The following is a 19810-nucleotide window of genomic DNA, read 5'->3' on the forward strand; positions in this document are numbered from 1 at the left end:
AATCATGGCGCTGAAGCCTTACTTACTTCCAGTGCACTCCATTTCACGGCTGATATTCATGATCTGTGTGTTCTGAGTCCTCTCTCCAAAGTGAAGGGAGGTGGCCCACTTATCGTGGGAGGAACAGCTCGTCTTATTTAGGTGGAATGATTCCAGAGAGTCAGGCAGCCCTGGGATGAGCTACAGGCAGCCTGGGCTGCAGGACTGTTCTCATTGACAGCATGAGGCGAGGCAACCCTCAGCTCCACTGGCAAGATCTGTGGGGCCTGAGTTATCATAATGGATTAATGACTGAGGACCTGCTTTGGAAAATGAATTGCGGATCTCAGTATGAAGCAAAGGGACAGTCTGAAATTCATTTTATATTGGTCAATAAATGAGAACACTTTGGCTCAGAAAGGATGTATGTAAAGGACAGATTTTTTTCCTCCCAAGCAAAAACACAAAATGCAATCAAATTGGAATTTAAAGCTACTTTATAATTTGGGTTTCTACAAATACACCAGGTCTACTTTTAAAGAGAAATGAGTTGTAACACTAAAAAAAAAAAAGAGAGAGAGAGAGAAAGAAAGCAAGCACACACCAAAAATGCAAGAGAGAAAGTACTTTCATCATTACTGTGAAAAGTAGTCACTTGAAAAACATAATACAACTGTATTCTGGGGTGGGGGCTGCAATATATTATACCAATTGTCTAAATTTCCAGGTGAAATTTCAAAAACTAGTAGTAATTTTTAGCCTAGAGGGCATCATTCATTCCCAAAGGTACAACAGCACTATGAGTTATGCAAGGATACACCCTGATGTCAACAATGCAGGGCAAGAAATACAGAGGAGACCAAGAGGTAAAAACATACATAAAATTACTGCCTCGATTTTAGGTATGTAGATTCAGATTATCATTAATGCTTAAAATAACCTCGGTAATAAAGGGGACTCGCTCTCATGTTTTCTCTGAAACACTGTACTTTTTGTTATCTGGCTTAACAGGCATAGAATCTGTGGTCATAGCAGCAGAGAGAGAGAGACAGAGAGAGAGAGAGACACTCCAATTATCTGTTGGGTATAAGTCCTGAGGAATTCAGTAGAGGATAACTTTCAGAAGAAAAGGGAAGATTCCTCATATCCAATGTTTCTTAATTTTCAAACTACCTGAATTAACCACAATGCAAGAATCGTACATTTTGCAAGACAATCTTTCCATGACAACTCAGGGAAAGGTGATACTTACATTCCATGTCCTACTTAAAAGTTTTCAATCTAAATTCATGATTTTGAGTTAAGAAAGGAAATACTAATAAATTCTAATATTATTACCAGTTCTGTATTTGAATCAATTTAAGTTTCTGTATCTACACTGCCTAACCATAAACTGGGTAACACTATGAGAGTAAGTGGGGTACACTAACGGCATTCCATTTAACAAACTGGGTTCTTTAACACAAACTGACGTATTTCCGTACATATTTATGAGGCTTAGTGGTTATTATTAGGCTGTAATTGCAGTTGTTCTAACACCTAATAAGCCATGGTTGGAAAAACAAAGGCAGGTTAATTTGTGATTTCCTCTACTCATTCAGAGGCAAATTAAGTGTCAAACAGCTAATACAGAACATATTTCATTTTATGAGATTTTAATTTAATTCTGCACCATATCGTTGATGCCTTAATATAGGGTGGTTTATCTAAAAAGAGGAGCAATTTATAAACCTCTTTCAATAGGATCCTTAATGATAGGATATGATAGCATAATTATCGTAGTGCCTGCCCTCCTTCTAAATGGAGATCTGTCGGCATTTCCATCAACACAAATCCTTGTTTTTAAGAGACTTGCAATTTAATTTTTAAAGTTGGCACCGGAAGAACAATTGTGTGTACAAAATAATGAGAATATCCCCAAATTTTGTCATCTTATAATTAAAAATATTTATTCTAAAAACTTCATAAGCACACCTGATCTCTTTTTTTTATAAGACAATTATACAGCAAGCATTCTGGAATTCAAGTTCTAGATGCAATCATTTTATTTTTTCCAGGTTATCGCTTTACCCCTCAGGCAAAGATGCGCTTTTAAGATCTCCGTAACAGAGCCATATTTGCCTCGATTACCCTCCACTTCCAAGAGGATCTCAGGCATCTACTTACCACACCTCAGAAGGTGCAAAAGCAACTCAGCGACTCATAACTGAACGAGGCCAGAACAGAAACTCCCAGTATTTTTCATGCCCCCAACTAACTGTCCCAAATGCTAACCCTCAGCATTTGTTTAGAGTGCTAGCTTTTCAGAGTGCCCTGAAAATGAACATTATTTCACTGAACTCTTCCTGCAATTTGAAGAGTTGGGTAAGGCAGAGAGCTTGATTTCCACGTAATAAAACCAAGACATGCGACACACACAAGGGAAGTTGCCAGAGTTCACAGCACAAGTGAGAGGCAAGGCAAGAACAGGAATTCGAGATCTCTGACTGCTCCTGCACTGTCTCCCAGACTGGACTGACAGTGGGTATATCCCAGCAAAATGCCTGGCCGAATGCTGGGTGATACCCACAAAACTAGCAGGGGGCAGTGACTCCTAACAAAAAATTACCAAGCAAGAGATAAAAGCACTACAATAGAAGTACCAGCAAGGTGCTACAGAAACAGCTTCTGGGACAGCCAGCAAAGGTGACACTTGAATGAAGCCTTGAGAATGAATATAAGCAGGAGTTCGCCATGCAGAGAGGGAAGGCCATGGAGGGCAATGCAGAGAGAATGTCACGTTATGAAGGCACAGAGGTGGGACGTCCCTGCCTTCCTGGAGCCAAGCGCACTTCCTAAGTTCAGTGTCCACCCAGGGCCCTGCTAGGATGCACCTAGCAGCCCCAGGAGGCCAAAGGCCTGTTTTTCCCTCTCAGAACCTTCCAAGGTGTCTCTTTCAAGGCTTAGGATTATTGACCAGCCTCACATTACAAATCTTTGGTAACCATACATTTAGGATGCTAGAGAACAATTTAGTCAGCTGCTGCTAAAGTACCCTAAAGCTTGACTGAAGAAGCAGGAAGTACTAAAATCCACAGAAATCCCAGCTCAACTATAACACCTGAAATGTAGCTCCCAGCCACCCGCCCTACCTACCAGGACTCTCCAAACCTGACCTGCCTTACCTTGAGGGGTGTTAGCACTACGGGCCAATGCAGTAGAGCACACAGGGCCTAGAACTCACAGCAGCAGCTACATCAGGGTTGGCTGTTATTATGGTGTGCCGAAGAACCAAGACTTGGGATTTTTATTGATAAATTCATATTTAAATTTAATTGCAAGGCAAACTCTAATGAATCCAGAGAAAACAGTTCAGTCTATCATATAAAGTCATTTTTTAAAATTTCTCTAGAACACGATTTTTGAAAGGGTGAAGAACTCCAAAATTCCATAGAAAATCTGATTTAAATTCCTACATCACAGAGACTCAAGTCTGGGAGGAATTAGCCATCCATGTCTCCAAGGCTTATGTGGCCCCTGCATTCTCTGTATCACGGAGCAAATCCTCATCTGAGAGCCACGTGGTCCCATCTGTACCATAAAACCTCTGTATAACAGGGTGAAGTACATGTCATGGTTTCAGACTGCATCTGGAATTTCCTTCCCTTTGTATAGGGAATTTTAAATTGGCCTCTTGGTTTTATTTGAGTGTATTTTTAGCAGGCTTCAGAACCCCGTAAATGCTTACTTGTGTTCCAGTGAAAAGTCAAAGGATAAGTCACAAGTTTCTGTATTCTCTCTCTACAAATACCCACTTCTCCTTTAATGCTTAGAGAAGTCTGCAACACAGATTTATTACTTACCTCCAGGCAAATCTGCCCTGAAATTACAATTCAGTAATGGGAGATGGATCCAAAAAACTGTTGGTAAAATATTATATGTGTACTTGGGCATGTAGTTAGGATTGTTAATATCAATTAATTCTGTTCACAGAGGAGGACTTGTTTTAAAACAACTTCATTTTTCTTTGGCATAATATGTAATTACACAGCTGTAACTAATAGCCATGGAGATGCAATCTACCATCTAAATAACCAGCATTATTCTTCAAAGTATTATTTGTGCTTTTCTAACTTTACTGTCTCAGAATGAAGGGTGATTATTAGATATGACTAAACATATACATCAAGGCCGTTAGCAAGGGGCAGCCCCTCCCAAAGGGTGGCTCTAATGATTACAGTACATGACCGCTCTCTGCACACTACTGCAAAAGAACACTGCTCTGGTTTGTGAGCCCACTATCCCTTACGGGCTCCAAATCAAGTAAGATGATATTTATTTCCACAAGAATTTCTTTTTACTTTCCTAATGTATGTTATCACCACTATTCTTTCCTCTTATCTTTGTGTAAACCACATACTCGATCACATTTGCCATTTTGTTTGGGTGACATTCCCATCAATCAAGTGGCTATTGGTGTACGTACCAAGGGGGTTATGAAAATTTACCACAAAAATTTCATTACAAGTCACTGTGATCCCCAAGACAGGACTGTCACGTAACAGAAATTTTAGCATGAAAACATTCTAACCTCATATTGAGCAAACACATATTCTGAGTGGTAACTTCCATTAGGCTTTTACTTTTTAATTTTGTGTTTACAGCCCACAGAACACACGTCTGCAAAACATATAGGAAATACTTGCCAGCTACCTAGTGTGACAGGCATTCCTCAGGAAGCAGCAGGCATTTGCTTCAGTGAATCCGGGGACAGACAGGCTTGCTATATTTCAAAAGTAAATCTTTCCCTTCTATCACATCTTCAAAGGCCAGCAGACGTGCCATTTATAAAAGTCCTGAGACAGTACAAACCAGGATTTTGTTGCATTTCATTAAGGGGTGAAGTTTTAATACTTACACGTGCAGTGGAGGAATAGGAGATGGATCATAATGGTAACGGCCCTCATGATGTCTTGCATCAATGGGTACAGGAGGGTGGAAGGCAGGGAAAAGATGTGGAGGGTCTGAAAAAGAAAAACAGTCCAACCTGGATCAAACGAACACCTGGAAACAGCATTCCAACTCATGAAGCAACACCGCTATCCTATCTTCACGCCTTACACTAACTGTGGGGCTACGTAAGGTACTGCAGAAGTATGACTGAGTGAAGAATGCCTGCACCTACCTGAGAAAGTAGAGCCTATGACTGCAACCAAAACCCAGACAGGAAAGCAAGAAAGAGAGATGAGATGAGACATAGGCTCCCTACCCTGGAAGAAAGGCCCATCGGAGAAGGGCTGAAGGAGCCACAAAACCAAGAGGAACAGACTGCAACACACTTATTTGAAGAAAAAAACATTATATTGTCAAGTAAATATTAGACAAAGACATTGTACTATAAATACTAGCTTCATTTCTCCCATGCCCATTAGGTTTTTAAGGATGTCCCTTTACCAAGGATCTGCTAGAATCCATGGCTGATATATACATACACACACACACACACACACACACACACACATATACACGTGTGTGTATATACACATATACACTTTTTTTAAAAATGTCAATGCATGTTCCCCTCCTTCTTGGTCTGGGTTAGGCCTCCATAGTTCCAACACAAAGACAGCAAATCTATACATTGGCCAGAGAACTACTGTACAGCCTGGCTAGAAGAGATGGGCTGGCCCACTGAGACTCACAGAGGGACGTGTGAAGCCAAACTCAGGGATTCCTGCCAAGGTAGCCTTAACACTCACCTTGGGCCCAGACCCCCCCCCCGCCCCGCTCCCCCTTCCTCAAGTACACTGTTCAGGGTTCCTGCTTCCTGTGTGCGTGCCCGTCCTTAGAACAGCTCCTCTTCTACCCACATTTACTCCTAGTAACTTACACCCGTTGTCTCTTGCACATTTAAAAATAAACTTTTATTGAAAAAAAATAGTGATTCACTATAAACACTGAAGAGAGTTTTACCAGCTTTTATGATGAGAAGCAAGACTGATACTTTGTACCTGCACTCAAGTTTTTCCCAAGTTTCAAGAAGCAAAGTAGGAGTCCAGAGCCTGGAGGTTTGACTGCACGGCCATGAGACCGATACTACAGCAAACATGCTGAGATGTGCTCTTCAAATATTACCTGTCCACACTTGGTCCCCCTGGGCGCCTGCCCAGAGCCAGCGTGTGGGAATTGATATGTCCACCAAACAAGCCTCAAAGTGGCTTAAGGGTTACTTCTGAAAGTCTGAAGGTTTTGCGCTGAGGTTAGTAGGTTGTAAAGGCAACTCCAGGTGAGGCCCCCACTGTGCACAGGCTCTGAGGTACCCTGGAAGAAGGCAAAGAACCTCTTGGGGGCCTGGGAACCTGGGCCAAAAACACACAGCCTAGGATGTGCACTGCACCCCCGAGGTCAGCAGCACTGCACCCCAACTGTGAATTTCCTTAAATGGAAGTGGATGGGTATTACGTGTGTGTATGTTGAAGTCAAGTAGTTTTGGTTTCCTTCCCTACACATATCTCTGTTTTCCAAATTTCCTTCAACAAGCATCTATCACAAATAAGCATAAAAAAAATCTTTTAAAAATTATAATACATTACTTCCCTTGTTTTGAATTTTGCCCTTTGCTGCCTTCCTTTGAGAATCTAAGCTGGTGGTTATGGAGGAAAAAATAAAATAAGAGTAAAAACTATAAGCATGGCACTTATAGAAACTCTGTGGTCTACCAAGGAAGGACTAAAAACTGTCATTCTATCAGTTTACTGCCAGGTCTAGAATCTAGAAAACTTCCAAGAGGATTACTGCACTAAAAATGTCAATTACTCACTGTATTTTCTACTTGTTGTAAGACTGAGTAAGGAGGGATTGGTGACAGAGAAAGAGGGGAGGAGTAGTTTTGGCATCGTCATATCATTGTCACTGTGATATCATGATATACAGTAATCCAGAAATTCAAGATGAGAGATATACTCACAACCTGATAATTTATCACACTTTGTATATTTTATAAAGTCTATACCAAAAAATCAATGATACTTCACCACTTAGGAATTAATATTAAAAAGATTTGGGAGTTAGTTCTTCGTAATGCAAATATTAATAGTTGATTTGCTAAGTCTGAAAGTTTAAGTTGAACGTCTATCCAGCAATGTTGGCAAATTCATTGGTGCACGTAACTCACTAATCCTGACAATTAAAAGCCACCCTCTGGAGAACCAACACATTCTATTTTATTTAACCATCTTTGATGAAAATTTTTCATCCTTCCTAAAAAAACAACATAACATCACGCTATTTTCACTAGCTTGAAAGTCCAACACATACTACTGAATTTTCCCTGATTTTAAATTTTGAAACGAACCCAAATGAGATGCAAATCCAGGTAAGGAGGGTCCAACATTGGGGTGGCTTTTCTTTCTCTTCCACTCCTTGCGGCTCCTGCCGCTGATGCAAACACGCTTGCCTCCTGTAGACGTCCTACTCAACACACATAACCCGCTCTTGGAAATCAGAAAAACAGACTTGCTAGAACTGTGTGTGAATTAAGTATTCATAAACTCTGACCCACTTCCTGACGGCTTCTCACATGCACAGGTATATATGGCTGTTTCAAGGGACACTGTGACAACTGTGACTGTCAGAGGTGGAAGATATTTTTACTCTTTTACTTCTTGGCTCTTGGCTGTGTTCTGTGTGATTAAATTCTCTCCACCAGATAAGTGGGTGTTAACTGTGTCTGGTTTTCTCTATGTGGGTACAACTATGAATTATGACAAAGTACAAACCCACATTTTTCATACACATAGTGCTCAAAATGTGTGAATTTATCCTGCATTTCATATACACCTCATAGGTCCGGGAAATAACAGTCATTATCTTTTATATGAGTATTTATTACATAATGAAGTGGCAGTGATTATGTGCACAGGGGTGAAGATCAACCAGTGAATCCTGCAAAATCAAAAGTGTGTACCCAACAAGTATAAAAATCTCGTCCCCAAGGGAAACAGTGCTATCACTGACATTTAAAAGGCACTGCCCTCTTTTCATTTTCAAGAAATTATTCTTTCAGGATTTAAATTCACTCTCTCTCACTCGCCCTCTCTTGTTCTTTCAGAATGAAAGAGACAATGACCACGCACTGCAAAAGTATTTGAGAGGAAAATAGAAAACACAATTATTGGGGCATTTAGCAGTCATTTCTCACAGTTGAGTCTACAGTGTTTTATGAGTTTAAAAGTTAATTCCGACTGCAAGTATGTGATGCATCTTGCAACACTGTTGGCACACAGTGTTTATTTATGTCCCAAGGAAATTTATGAATTCTGCATTCTGGAATTAGGTTTAAATAAAGAACTGAGAATTAATGGATGTGATCTGATTTGACCAAAGACATCTGGTTTTAGTTTCAGTGTTTTACTGTTTCTATGTCTCTCTCTTGATTAAATTTAAAATAACTTTTCCTGGACTGCTGAAGTCTGTGGGAACAATTATACCTTGTGTTGGTTATTAGTGGAAATCACACCTCTTAAGCCACTTTCTGGGAAAACACAATGGAACACCCCTCCTCTTCCAATTCAAGGCATGCTTAACCATAGCTTAGCAGGATAAATGAAGAATACAAAGCAGTATGAGCATGCCCTTTAATATACGTGGCATCACATGACATTAATCCTAACACGTTTCTCAAAAAATGCTCCTGAATCCTCCAACGTTGAGTCCTTGCCTTGCTCGCCTCTTGGTTTGTCATTTCTATGTGGATCAGCGGCATATTCCATCACAGGCCCAAAAAGCTGTCCAAGAAAACCCACATGACAAGAACAGACCCGTGTCGCCAGCAGCCACCATAATTATCCACCTCGCGGTTTATTATTTACACATGAGCAGCGCAGCTGTGGCGCATCATAGCTCAAGTGTACGTGTAATAAGTTACCGCACTGCAGCCATCTCCTGCCCTGGCCCTTGACAAAACACCACATGATGACTTCTCCAAAGTCACGGGAAAACTGCTGAAGCAGAAGGAAGTGCCACTAAACCTGGCTACCTCCTATTTATCATACAATTTCCTGACTGATGGTTCCACAAACCAGCTGCTAAGTGCTGTGTACTCTACTGTCAGCAAACTAACGGGCTAAATGGAAGACAGGGAGAATAATGTGCAGAACTGGGGGAATCAATTTTACTGAGGGAATTAAAATCCTACCAGGTGGGGGTGGGTCTGCGGAGCTGCGGTAAGCAGTCAGCGGTACATGCTTATGGATGCAAAGATGATTTATTACAGACTTGCAAGAGGTTTGACTATTGTACCTGAGTCCTCTTATACTAAAGAGAGATCTGAAGAGTGTGTACTCTCTGAGGCTTGAGTGGAATAGTCTTTAAACCCTATAAATATGTAATTGGCTTGACACGTGTTTCAATTGAAATGCATAGTAAAAATATTTGTGCTGGGTAGAGTTGTCAGTATTCAATTTCACACTGGCTGTCATCATACTGGGCATTAAGGGTCTCATTAGGAATGAGAGGCATTGATTTTTAGGTCTCTTCACCACAGCCTGGGCTGATCATAAAACCTGTAGCCAGAGAATAACCGAGAAAGACACTTGGAGATTTATCTTCAGTTGCATCCTTCTCCCAAGAAATAGTTTTAGTATCCTCAGGCTATAAGATCTTTTGGAGGCCATCCTGGGAAACTGTCTTTTAAGGTTTGAAATTTACATACAAAAATTGTAGATTCAAAAAGAGAGATCAAAGTCAGCTCAGTTAGTGCCCTGAAGGAGTAATTCACCAAATGATACTTTTTCCGTGCCAGGGAAACAGCACAAGAGGGATCTGCAAAAGTAAACTGCCAAGTGCAGACGTCCTCACAGCTGATTTAAATACTGAAGTCATGGGTGCACTCAGGATTTACTCTGGACCAGAGCTAGAGATGACTTTCCTGTCATGAGGGTCAGCCCCACCCATAGGAATGGCCAGTCCTCTCAAGCTCATTCTTCAGTAGAAATGGCCTTAAAACCACACGTGGGCTCCAGAATGCAACATCCACTATGCTAAAATCAAAATAACCATCCAGCTTCTATAACATAAGAGGTCTCCAGTGGGACAGTGAGAGAGCTGGGGTGAGGGGAGAGACCCCACTGCCAAGGAAGCCACTCCAGTAAGATGGTGAAGAGGCAGCCTGCGGGCACTGCCTCCTCTTCCCAGCTCGAGACATCTCCAGTCATCATCCTCCTGCCTGCGAGACCTTTTCCAGGATTCGGTGGCCTATGGGAGACACTGCCATTTGGTACGATGCCAAGACCCAGACTGACTCACTAAATCTGACATCCCTGCTATTCCTGCTTTTGGACAACATGGCGCCGGGAAGGAGCTGATCTGGCCCCTCTGGGGCCACCCCGGGAATACCTGACAAGGAGAGTGTAGAGCAATGAGCCTGGAGCAAGGCAGTCTGAGGCCCTCCAGGCTCCACTGTGAGTGCAAGCCAAGCAGTGCCACCACATAAGGACCAGCTGTGGACTCACTGGGCATTCCTGTGCCATCATCCCATGGAGCACCTCATGGAGCATCAGGAATTTTTTTTGGTCTTCCAGGCATGATGTGGAGTTGGAAACTCCTCCAGAGTCATTATTATGGATCATCTTGTTTATATGACCCTCTGGAATGAGATGCAAGTTTAAAGAAACTGTGGTTCTAGTATGCCTTAGAAACTTTGGAAATGCCCTGCATTAAAAAAAAAAAAAAATCTATTATTTTGTCACTTTATGCCATGGCAGGAGCCTTAACCTGGAGAGCATATGCCAAGGGAGGATCTGCAAACTACTGCACGTGGGCCAGTTTTTGTAAATAAAGTTTTATTGGAATGCTGCCATGTTCATTTGCTTACATATTCCTTATGGCTGCTTTCGCACAAAAGCAGAGTTGACTAGCTGAGACAGAGAACATGTGGCCAGTGAAAACTAAAATATTTACTATCTGGCCCTTTATGGAAAAAGATTTGACAAACCCTGTGCCAATATATCACAATAAAGTAATTATCACATTTCAGGAAAACCCCACATCAACTTTTTCTTTATCATATGTATTGCTTAAATGATAACACTATGTACATAAACTATTTTAAATGCAAACTCCTTAAATGCCAACTTGTGTGACTTTAAAATATCTTTACAGTAAGTGTCTATACTAACAATTAAATAGTAAAGAGACATATCATTTAATTTTTACAAAATCTGTAAGTGGATAAATTCTGAGATAGAAAAGATACTGGATAAAACTTATAAATCTAGAAAATAATGGCAATAATGACTTAACGCTTGCAAATTTAAATTATCTTACAAGTAAAACATACACAAATTTCCATAGAAAGCTAATTAAGAACAAAAACTAAGCCATTTCTAAAACCCAAGAAGCTTTTACTTCTGGAAACTACCAGACAGTCTTGATTCCTGGTGTATAAACTTCCATGGACACTCCTCAGTACTCAAATTGCAAGCTTTATATCAATATCTTTTGTGTAAGCATATAGGCATATTAAATTAGTTAATATTTTAGAACTAAATGCTACTCACCACCACATTCTGGTCATGCCAAAATTCATCCTTTTTCAAAAACAGCTGGACCCATGCCATGCTTTTTATCAAATGTAATTAAGTGTTTTCCACAAGAAAATGACAAATGGTCCTCTGCAAGTGAATTGACAAAAGGGACCTCTGCCTTTACTATCTCAAATGTCTCCTGGGTAGTGAACAAACAACTGATCTCACCCTTTTCTGGACACTTCTAACTTCTTCTTCTTTTTTTTTGAGACAGAGTCTCGCTCTGTTGCTCGGGCTACAGTGCCATGGCGTCAGCCTAGCTCACAGCAACCTCAAACTCCTGGGCTCAAACAATCCTTCTGCCTCAGCCTACCAAGTAGCTGGGACTACAAGCATGTGCCACCATGCCCGGCTAATTTTTTTCTATATATATAATTTTAGTTGTCCAGATCATTTTTTTCTATTTTTATTAGAGACAGGGTCTCGCTCTTGCTCAGGCTGGTCTCGAACTCCTGACCTTGAGCGATCCTCCTGCCTTAGCCTCCCAGAGTGCTAGGATTACAGGCGTGAGCCACCACGCCCGGCCACTTCTAACTTCTTTTGTCAGCAAGTTTGAGCGTTTCTCTGCTAAAGAACCACATGTCCCATTGGCCAACCAGTCATACCCTTCAGAGTCTCCGGAATGTGTCTTGCCTATGACCCCACATACACGCAACCATGATATTTCTGTTGTTCCCAGCTTTCCTGCCAGGATAAGAGAGAAAAACTAACCAGAGGAAAAGGCAGGAAAGAGAAATAAGAGAAGCCTTACGGTCATTATATCTAAACTGTGGAACTCTCCAAGGGAAATCACATGCAAACATATGAAGAATCACTACACTTAAAAGTGACAAATCCATCTACTTTGAAATATGCTAATGGTGCATTTTCAGTGATAATAAATAAGCTTGGAGATTAGAAGATGTAAATTAGTTATTAGTGACAAATTCTTATATCAATGACTATATTTTTTGGACAGCACGATGCAAAAGTGAAATCCGTAACTCCAAAAATATACATTGGGATTCTTAATGCTTAGGAAGTGAAAGGAGAGGATGAAATGTTTCCGGGAAAAGTATTTGGTATCTCAGATCTAACTACAGAAGCCTTGGAGTCAGCGGACTCTGAAGTTGTCCTACATAGTCAACCAACAATGCACTAACAAAGGTGAGGTCTGGAAGTTATAGTCTATCCAAAATAAATCAGCCGACAAAGGAGCTTTCAAACATTTTTTTCAGTGTTGCAAAATTAGCAGAAGCAGGTAGTGAAATGTGAAAGCAAAGTAACACAAGTACATTTTCTAAAATGTATACACATTTCCTTAAGGAATCCTCTTGACAACCCTAAAATCAGCATTTCAATGCTTTGTTATTAGGCCCCTAAATTTTGTTTCTCTTTATTGCCTACTATCAAGACAATCCTGAGAACTAAGAAGGGAAATTTCCATGATCTGCACAGAAAAGCTGAATGATCTACCCAAAAGTTGCACAGCACTAAGGCTGTGGTACAAGCCGGGTGCCCTTTTTATTCCAACGTCAGAGCACGCTGCACATGGCACTTCAAGCGTGATCCCTCCCTGCAGGTGGGAGGTTAGGGGAAATCCAGGCACCACTGTGCAGCCCTGGCTGGACTCTCAATACCGCCTCTGAAGCCGCAACCCCCAGGAGCTCTCAGGCAACACAAATCCAGGTCTACCTGGAGATTGCCCCGGATGAGGCTCAGAGGGTTGGGGGGTTTTACCTTTGTCTTCACGGTTGCAGAGGAGAATGATGCCACCAATCCAAGAGCCACTCATCAAAGACCACTTCCAGAAATATTGTGAAGTTCCTGGGATACCAGCAGTGTCTTAAGAGTGTGCTGGTTGGCAACTTTGTAGAAAGTAAGAAATGAATGCAACACATACATTTTGCTCAAATTCAGACAAGAAGCTCTGAAGGATTATTGCCTCACTGGTATGAATCTCCATCATCTACCCCCATCTCTAATTCCTGTCAATCAACAAACAACTAAAGGTCTTCCAAGACTTGCCTCATGATTAGTAATAAGAATAATAAAAGCAATCATACATTGCAATTCACTAAATAGCATATGTCAGCACTGTGCAATGTCTTTTAGACCCACCTCATTTACTTCTTCCTACAGCCCGAACAGCCTGAGAAGCAGGTGCTATCTGTATGCCCATTCTTACAGATGAGGATACAGTTGAGGACCCTGTCCATTGTTATACAGGGAGCAGTGTAGCACTGGATGTCTTTTACTCCAAAAGCAGAGCTCTTAGACACTGTTTCTTAACACAACAGTACCAGAGTTCAGGCTTCTCATCATCTCTTACCCCACCATCTACATCCCTAAAGCCCAGACAAGACCACGTCCCTCCCTTCTCCCCAGATCTGTAATGGCCCAGGAGAGCCTGCCCACTCCAGCCCAAGCTCTTCGGCATGACATTCAGGCCCCAGCCACCTAGCTCAGTCCAGGACACCTCCCCATCCGAGAGCAGAAAACCAACTCCCTCTCACTCAAGTCTCACCCTCTCTTCAAGACTCAATGCAAATGCCACCTCCGGTCAAGCTCCCAGAGGCTCCATGGGATGGCAGGCTCCCTCCTCCCTTCCCCATAGTTCAGGTGAGCCAGGACCACAGGGACAGCCTGTGGAACCCCATCTGTACCGGCACCACGTCCTGGCCACCTCTCTTGCTCAGCAGACTAGAGGCTCTCTGAGGGCCCGTGTGTTCATACTCACACAAGCACACAGTTAGTGACACTGGCCGTAAGCCACGGGCACCAGCACACCTCACTGCATTTCTTGTATTCTACCCTCCTGCCCGGCAAGGCAGGGTGAGTCCCTGGCGCACACACTGTCAGATCAGAACTGTCTTCCTCCCCTCCCAGGCTGTCTGGAATGTGAGGGTGGAAGAGACTCACTTACCCTTGTATTCCTATAATACAGGAACTCAATAAATGTCTGTTATAGGAGAGGTGAATAAGGGAAAGAAAGACAAGAAAGGAAACTGAGGCCACACAGTGGCAGGGGTGGCCCAGGCCAGCCCTCCCTCCTGGGCACTACGGGACACTCTATCTACCTAACGGGCTTCCTACAACGGTCGCAACGAGGGGAACCCACAGGTATGGCCCCGTGCAGGTTTCCACGTGCCCCATCCCCGTGCTCACAGCGTGCACAGGGCTTACAGCCAGCAGACGCCTGCACACCCTGCGCCGAATCCGAGCACTCTGAAGTTGGACTTCTAGCCCGGCCAGGCTGCCTGCTTCCTGCTGGGCAGCGAGCAACTTCATGTGGGCACCTCACCACCCTACCCAACCCCACCACCTCTGGGAGGGCAGACAATGGCGAGTAACACCCCACGTTGGGGCCTTTCCAAGACTCTGAATGGCTTTCCCGCCAAGGAAATGTTGATGCTTTGGTGAACTGAGGATACTTGAGCCGGCTGCTAACACCCATATGGAAAAAGCTCTTTGACACAAAAGGTTGGAGGTCAAAAGTTTAAAAGCTCATGACAGAAATGACAGGGGCTCCTTTGCCCCTACCTCCCCTTTTTTTGTCAATAACATCAAAGGCCCTGGCATGTTCTTAATGCTATTATTGTTACGCCTTTGGAATCCATTGAAATTCCAGCATGTTTATTGCACACTGGGAGCATTAAAAGGCTCCACTTTCTTGTCTCTTAAACTCTGAACTCTCACTGTCTACGAAGCATCATTGTTTGCAGAAGCACACAAAGCTTTTAAGCAAAGAGTTTATTTTAAGGGCTTCTTTCACCATGATTGTAAAATAATAAAGCACATGAAGTGGTTTCCCTGCAAGGATGAGCAAGGAAATGAGAGAGAATGGAGAGAATCCCCCACCGCTTGGGGGGTGGGGATCCCCTTCACATTTCTTGGCTCATGAGAATGCAAGTATGAAAACATTCCCACTTTTCTTGTATTTCTCCTCTCCCTGCAATCCTGTATTAGCCACTAGCCACACATTTTATACGCACCCTCAAAGACACTGGCTATGTGATCATACATCAAATGGCATCATCTGAGGGGGTCTGCAACACCTTTCTGCTAGGAACGCCTTCTCAAGCCCACCGTGCACCTTGCAGCTGCCCCGTGCACACTCCTGGATGTGCAGGTAAAAAGCCCTACAGCTGCCTGCAGGTTGGTTCAGAACTACTCCAAGCTCCTCTCCCCGAAATTCCCATGTGGCTTTCTCTCTTGTTGGCTAGCCTCGCCTTCAGCACTCTCTCATCTGGCTTCCTATCTTGATTCTTGGCTTACTTCCATTTGGAATGCAGAATAAATGCCCCTTAGAGCACCTGCTCGCATGGTAATGCCTCTGGACATCTAACCTATGCTGCAAGAGGTACCTCGCCTGGGCTCCCAAGCCCGCCATCTCCCTAAAGGACAGGGACCACTCATTTCCCACTCTTCCCCTCACATTTCCTACAGTCCCAACAAGCCACTGTGCTCAGAAACACCCAAGAGGAATTCAAATGGCCAGCGTTCTGCTTTAGGACTGGGGAGGAAAATAGATTTCAGGGTGTCAACAAACCTTCTACTCTGTTCAGCTGGGCACTTCGGGGACTCTCCTTCCTGGAGAGGCCAAGGGTCCTGCGACTGCTTTCCCTGGGCAGAGGTTGTTGATGGTCCACTGCCTGTGCTTCCCCCAGACCTCAAGCTCTCCTGCCCACTTCCCCCGCTGCTGCCTCAGAGAGTGACTCACTGGCCACTGCCTCCCGAGGCACTCCAGCAGGACAAAGCAGCACTTACCTGTCCAAAGAGGCCCAGGCTCTACATGATCACAATGTGATCTCCATCTGGGTCCTCTCTTCCCTTTCCCCAAAGTGACCCCGGGTTTCTAGACTGACTGCACAGGGCTCAGCTTTTACAAACTACGTTTGGTAGGTATCTGGGAGGTATCTAAAGTCAGTAATGCCCATTCATTTCCACAGGCCCCCGAACGAACCTGGGCCACTTCTGGAGTCCACATCTACACCTGGTACACCTGGGTCCACACCTACATCACTAGGGACTGCAGCCTCCTGGTAACTGTCCCACACAATGATGACCCCACTCTGCGCTTCCCAATGAACTTCCACTTGTCAGAGAGGGGAGTCACAGACACTTGGCAACAGACCAAATTGATGGCGACCTACTGGTCATCTTGGCACCAATATATATTTTGTACAAAATTTATCACCCTCTTGGTATGAATCCTTAGAAAAGCCATCCTTTCTACTGAGTTTCCTCTTCTCCAAAATCAGGAAAGGGCTAAGCACTCAGCACACTGCGTGTGGGTGCTGCGACCCTTAGCTGGGTGCACCTTCCTAGAGCAATCCATCTGCTCTCCACTTCGTCCAAGGCAGATGGAAATGCTCCCTATCTCAAAATATATCTTATAGATTTCCATATAAACAAATTACAATAGTGACTATAACCATATACAGATTTTTTTATCCATACAACAGGATGAATAAGACTCAATCCTATTTATTCCATGAAGTTGTTAAAGGTACCAAGTGACACAGATGAAGGTGGTTCACAAATTCTAAAGTGCAATTGTGCATCGCTTAACGACAGGGATACTTTCTAAGAAATGTGCAGTTAGGCGATGTTGTCATTGTGGAACGTCATAGAGTGTACTTACGGGAACCTACATGGATAGCCCATCATACAGCTGGGCTATATGGTATATCCTATTGCTCCAAGGCTACAAACCTGTACAGTATGTTACTGTACTGAATGCTGTAGGCCACTGTAACACAATAGTGAGTATTCGTGTGTCTAAACATAGGAAAGATACAGTAAAAATACTGTATAAAAGATAAAAAATGGTACACGTGTATAGGGCACTACCATGAATGGAGTTTGCAGGACTGGAAGTTGCTTGGGAGAGTCAGTGAGTGAGTGGTGAGTGAATGTGAAGGCCTAGGACATTACCACACACTACTGTAGACTTTATAAACACTGGACACTTGGGCTACACTGAGTTTATTAAAAATAATTATACCACTATAGCATCACTAGGCCATAGGAATTTTTCAGCTCCATTATAATCTTATGGGACCACCCTCACATACATGGTTCATCCTTGACCTAAAAGTCATTATGCGGTGCATAACTATACTCATGTTTAAGGAGTTTATTTCTAAGTCTTTCTCGCTCAGCACAAACATCCCAGTTAACATGACAGTCAACATCCGTATGTGGGTATCTCCAGCTTCGCAACTCATCTGAAGGTTCCGGCCTGATTCTCCCTTGCCCTCAAGCCTCCTCTGATCATGAGAGACCAGAAGAGTTCTCTGAGTTCTCCGTATCTTTGTCCCTAAGTAAAGTCTGCATCAGGGACCCCACTGTGGTCTGAACGTCAGAGTAGCCGTACGCTGCCCTCAGCTCAACCAGAGGGAGAGAGAAAAGTTACAGCCGCAGATACATTCAGATAGCAAGTGACTGTCATTTATGTGCTAAAGACTACTCTAAACACTTTTCATATATTTTCTTGTTTACACCATATGACAACTCAATGAGGTAGGAATTAATATCTCTATTTTACAAACGAGAAACTGGAGATCAGAGAAGAGAAGAAAGTAAAGTTACTCAGTTAGGGCCTGAGCGAGCTTGACCTCAAGTCCAGCTCTGCTGGCCACAGAGCCCGGGGAAGCTAGAGCAGGGCAGGCTTCGTGGGTGGGCACGGGCTCCTGCAGCCCCTGGGCCTGGGCTTGGAAGGGCCCCAGCTGGGTTTAACGTTCTGCTCTTGCCACCTTGAAACACTTAATAATTTTCAACAAGAGCCCTTCTCTTTTTTCCCACTGGGCCCCACAAACTATGGAGCTAGTCCTGGGTAGAACTGTGCTCCCCTCACAAGTACTCATACTTCCAACCTCTTCTGCTCCACCCTCACCCACAACAAAAGGGGAAGCAGCTAAAAGACACTGTCCTGGATGCACCGGGTTGTCACGCATACCCCCCACCCTCACCCAGAGGTCCTGACCAGGAACAGGCCCCTACCTCCATGGGGCCCTGCCTCGGCCTCACAGCCTCTGGTCCTGTGGCCCCAGGCCCTCAGACTCTGCTCCCAGGCACCAGGGACCCCGCCCAGCAGGCAGCGGCCCCCCAGCAGACTGGGCCTGGCAGGGCACGACACAGGCGTGGTGGACCCTGTGATGACAGTGTCTTGCTGCAGGCGTGGCCTGTGCCATTGCTAGCACAGTGGCCTTCCATCCACCTGCCGTCCTGAGTGCTAACTGGGCTTGTTTTAATCAAGACTGAATAAAGCAGAAGTTCCTCTGCACATAAATAAATCACAATTACTAACTGCAAGAACCAAGCAGCCCTGTCCGCCCCGTGGCTGCTGCGGAGCAATTCCCAGGCCAGTCGGGCTGCGCACAAAGCCCCAGTCCGGGCTGTGGCAATATCCGCTCCTCCGCTCAGTTTATTATTTAAACAGTTCCTTAACGACTCTTCCCGGAGGTGAGCGAGGCCAAGCTGTTTTCCTTCCCTCCACAAAGCAGATATGCATGGCTTATTTGAATGCCTCCAACGTTTACTTTAGTCCCCAGTTAAATACCTTCCCCCAGAGTCAAACAAACAGTTCACTTCATTAGAAAGGCAAACAATTTAGCAAGAGAATACCGCCGGCACTTGAGGGGAACCAAGCTGGGCCGGGAAACCCTCTGCCGGGAAGTGGGGCGAGCCCAGCCCAGGCATTAGCACGTGCAGCTCACTTCAAAAGCCTTTTCACAAATACTTCACACATTCCCTGGTAATTAACAGATAACCCCAAGAGATTATCTGCCCCGCGGCCAAGGGCCCCGGAGGGTAATCCACACCACCCTCCCGAGCCCAGGGCACACCTTTTTCCCTGGAAGTGCGAATCGATAAAGTCATCTGAGAAAACGCCCACGTGAGCAGCACCCCACCCCTGCCCTGCTGAAAATAAGGAAGCAGCACCTCATTGAAATAATCTTCGCTTGGAGAACAGCTGCGAATTGTGACTGAGAAAAGCACAGGCACCAGAGCAGCAAGTGGACAAGGGGATAGTAAGTTCAGGCCAGAGACAGGGCAGGAGTGTAAAGCAGCTTAGGAGCGGAAGTCAGTGTTTGTCCCAACAAAGACTTAGGGGCTCTGAAAATACTGGGGGACAGACTGTGAGCAGGTTAAAGTCCGAGCCCCTCTCTGCAGCAGCCCGTGAGGCCTGAAGCCATCTTTCAGCCCCACTCTGTCCAGCCAGGCACAGCACTGCCCTGGCCCGGGAACCCTTTGCAGATGGAGACAGAGCCCCGTGCCTG

At 44.1% G+C, this 19810-nt stretch overlaps 1 protein-coding gene across 1 annotated transcript in view; it reads right to left on the reverse strand.

Moving 5' to 3' along the window:
* GLI3 (GLI family zinc finger 3) overlaps positions 1-19810 on the reverse strand; it is a 172756-nt gene that overhangs the window by 105509 nt on the left and 47437 nt on the right. Inside the window, exon 2 of the mRNA XM_045564598.1 lies at positions 4877-4982. Within this exon, the coding sequence (XP_045420554.1) occupies positions 4877-4982 (106 nt within the window). The remainder of the gene's footprint in view (positions 1-4876; positions 4983-19810) is intronic.

Source organism: Lemur catta, chromosome 11 (assembly GCF_020740605.2).
Source record: "Lemur catta isolate mLemCat1 chromosome 11, mLemCat1.pri, whole genome shotgun sequence".
In the NCBI taxonomy this organism is placed as follows: Eukaryota; Metazoa; Chordata; class Mammalia; order Primates; family Lemuridae; genus Lemur; species Lemur catta.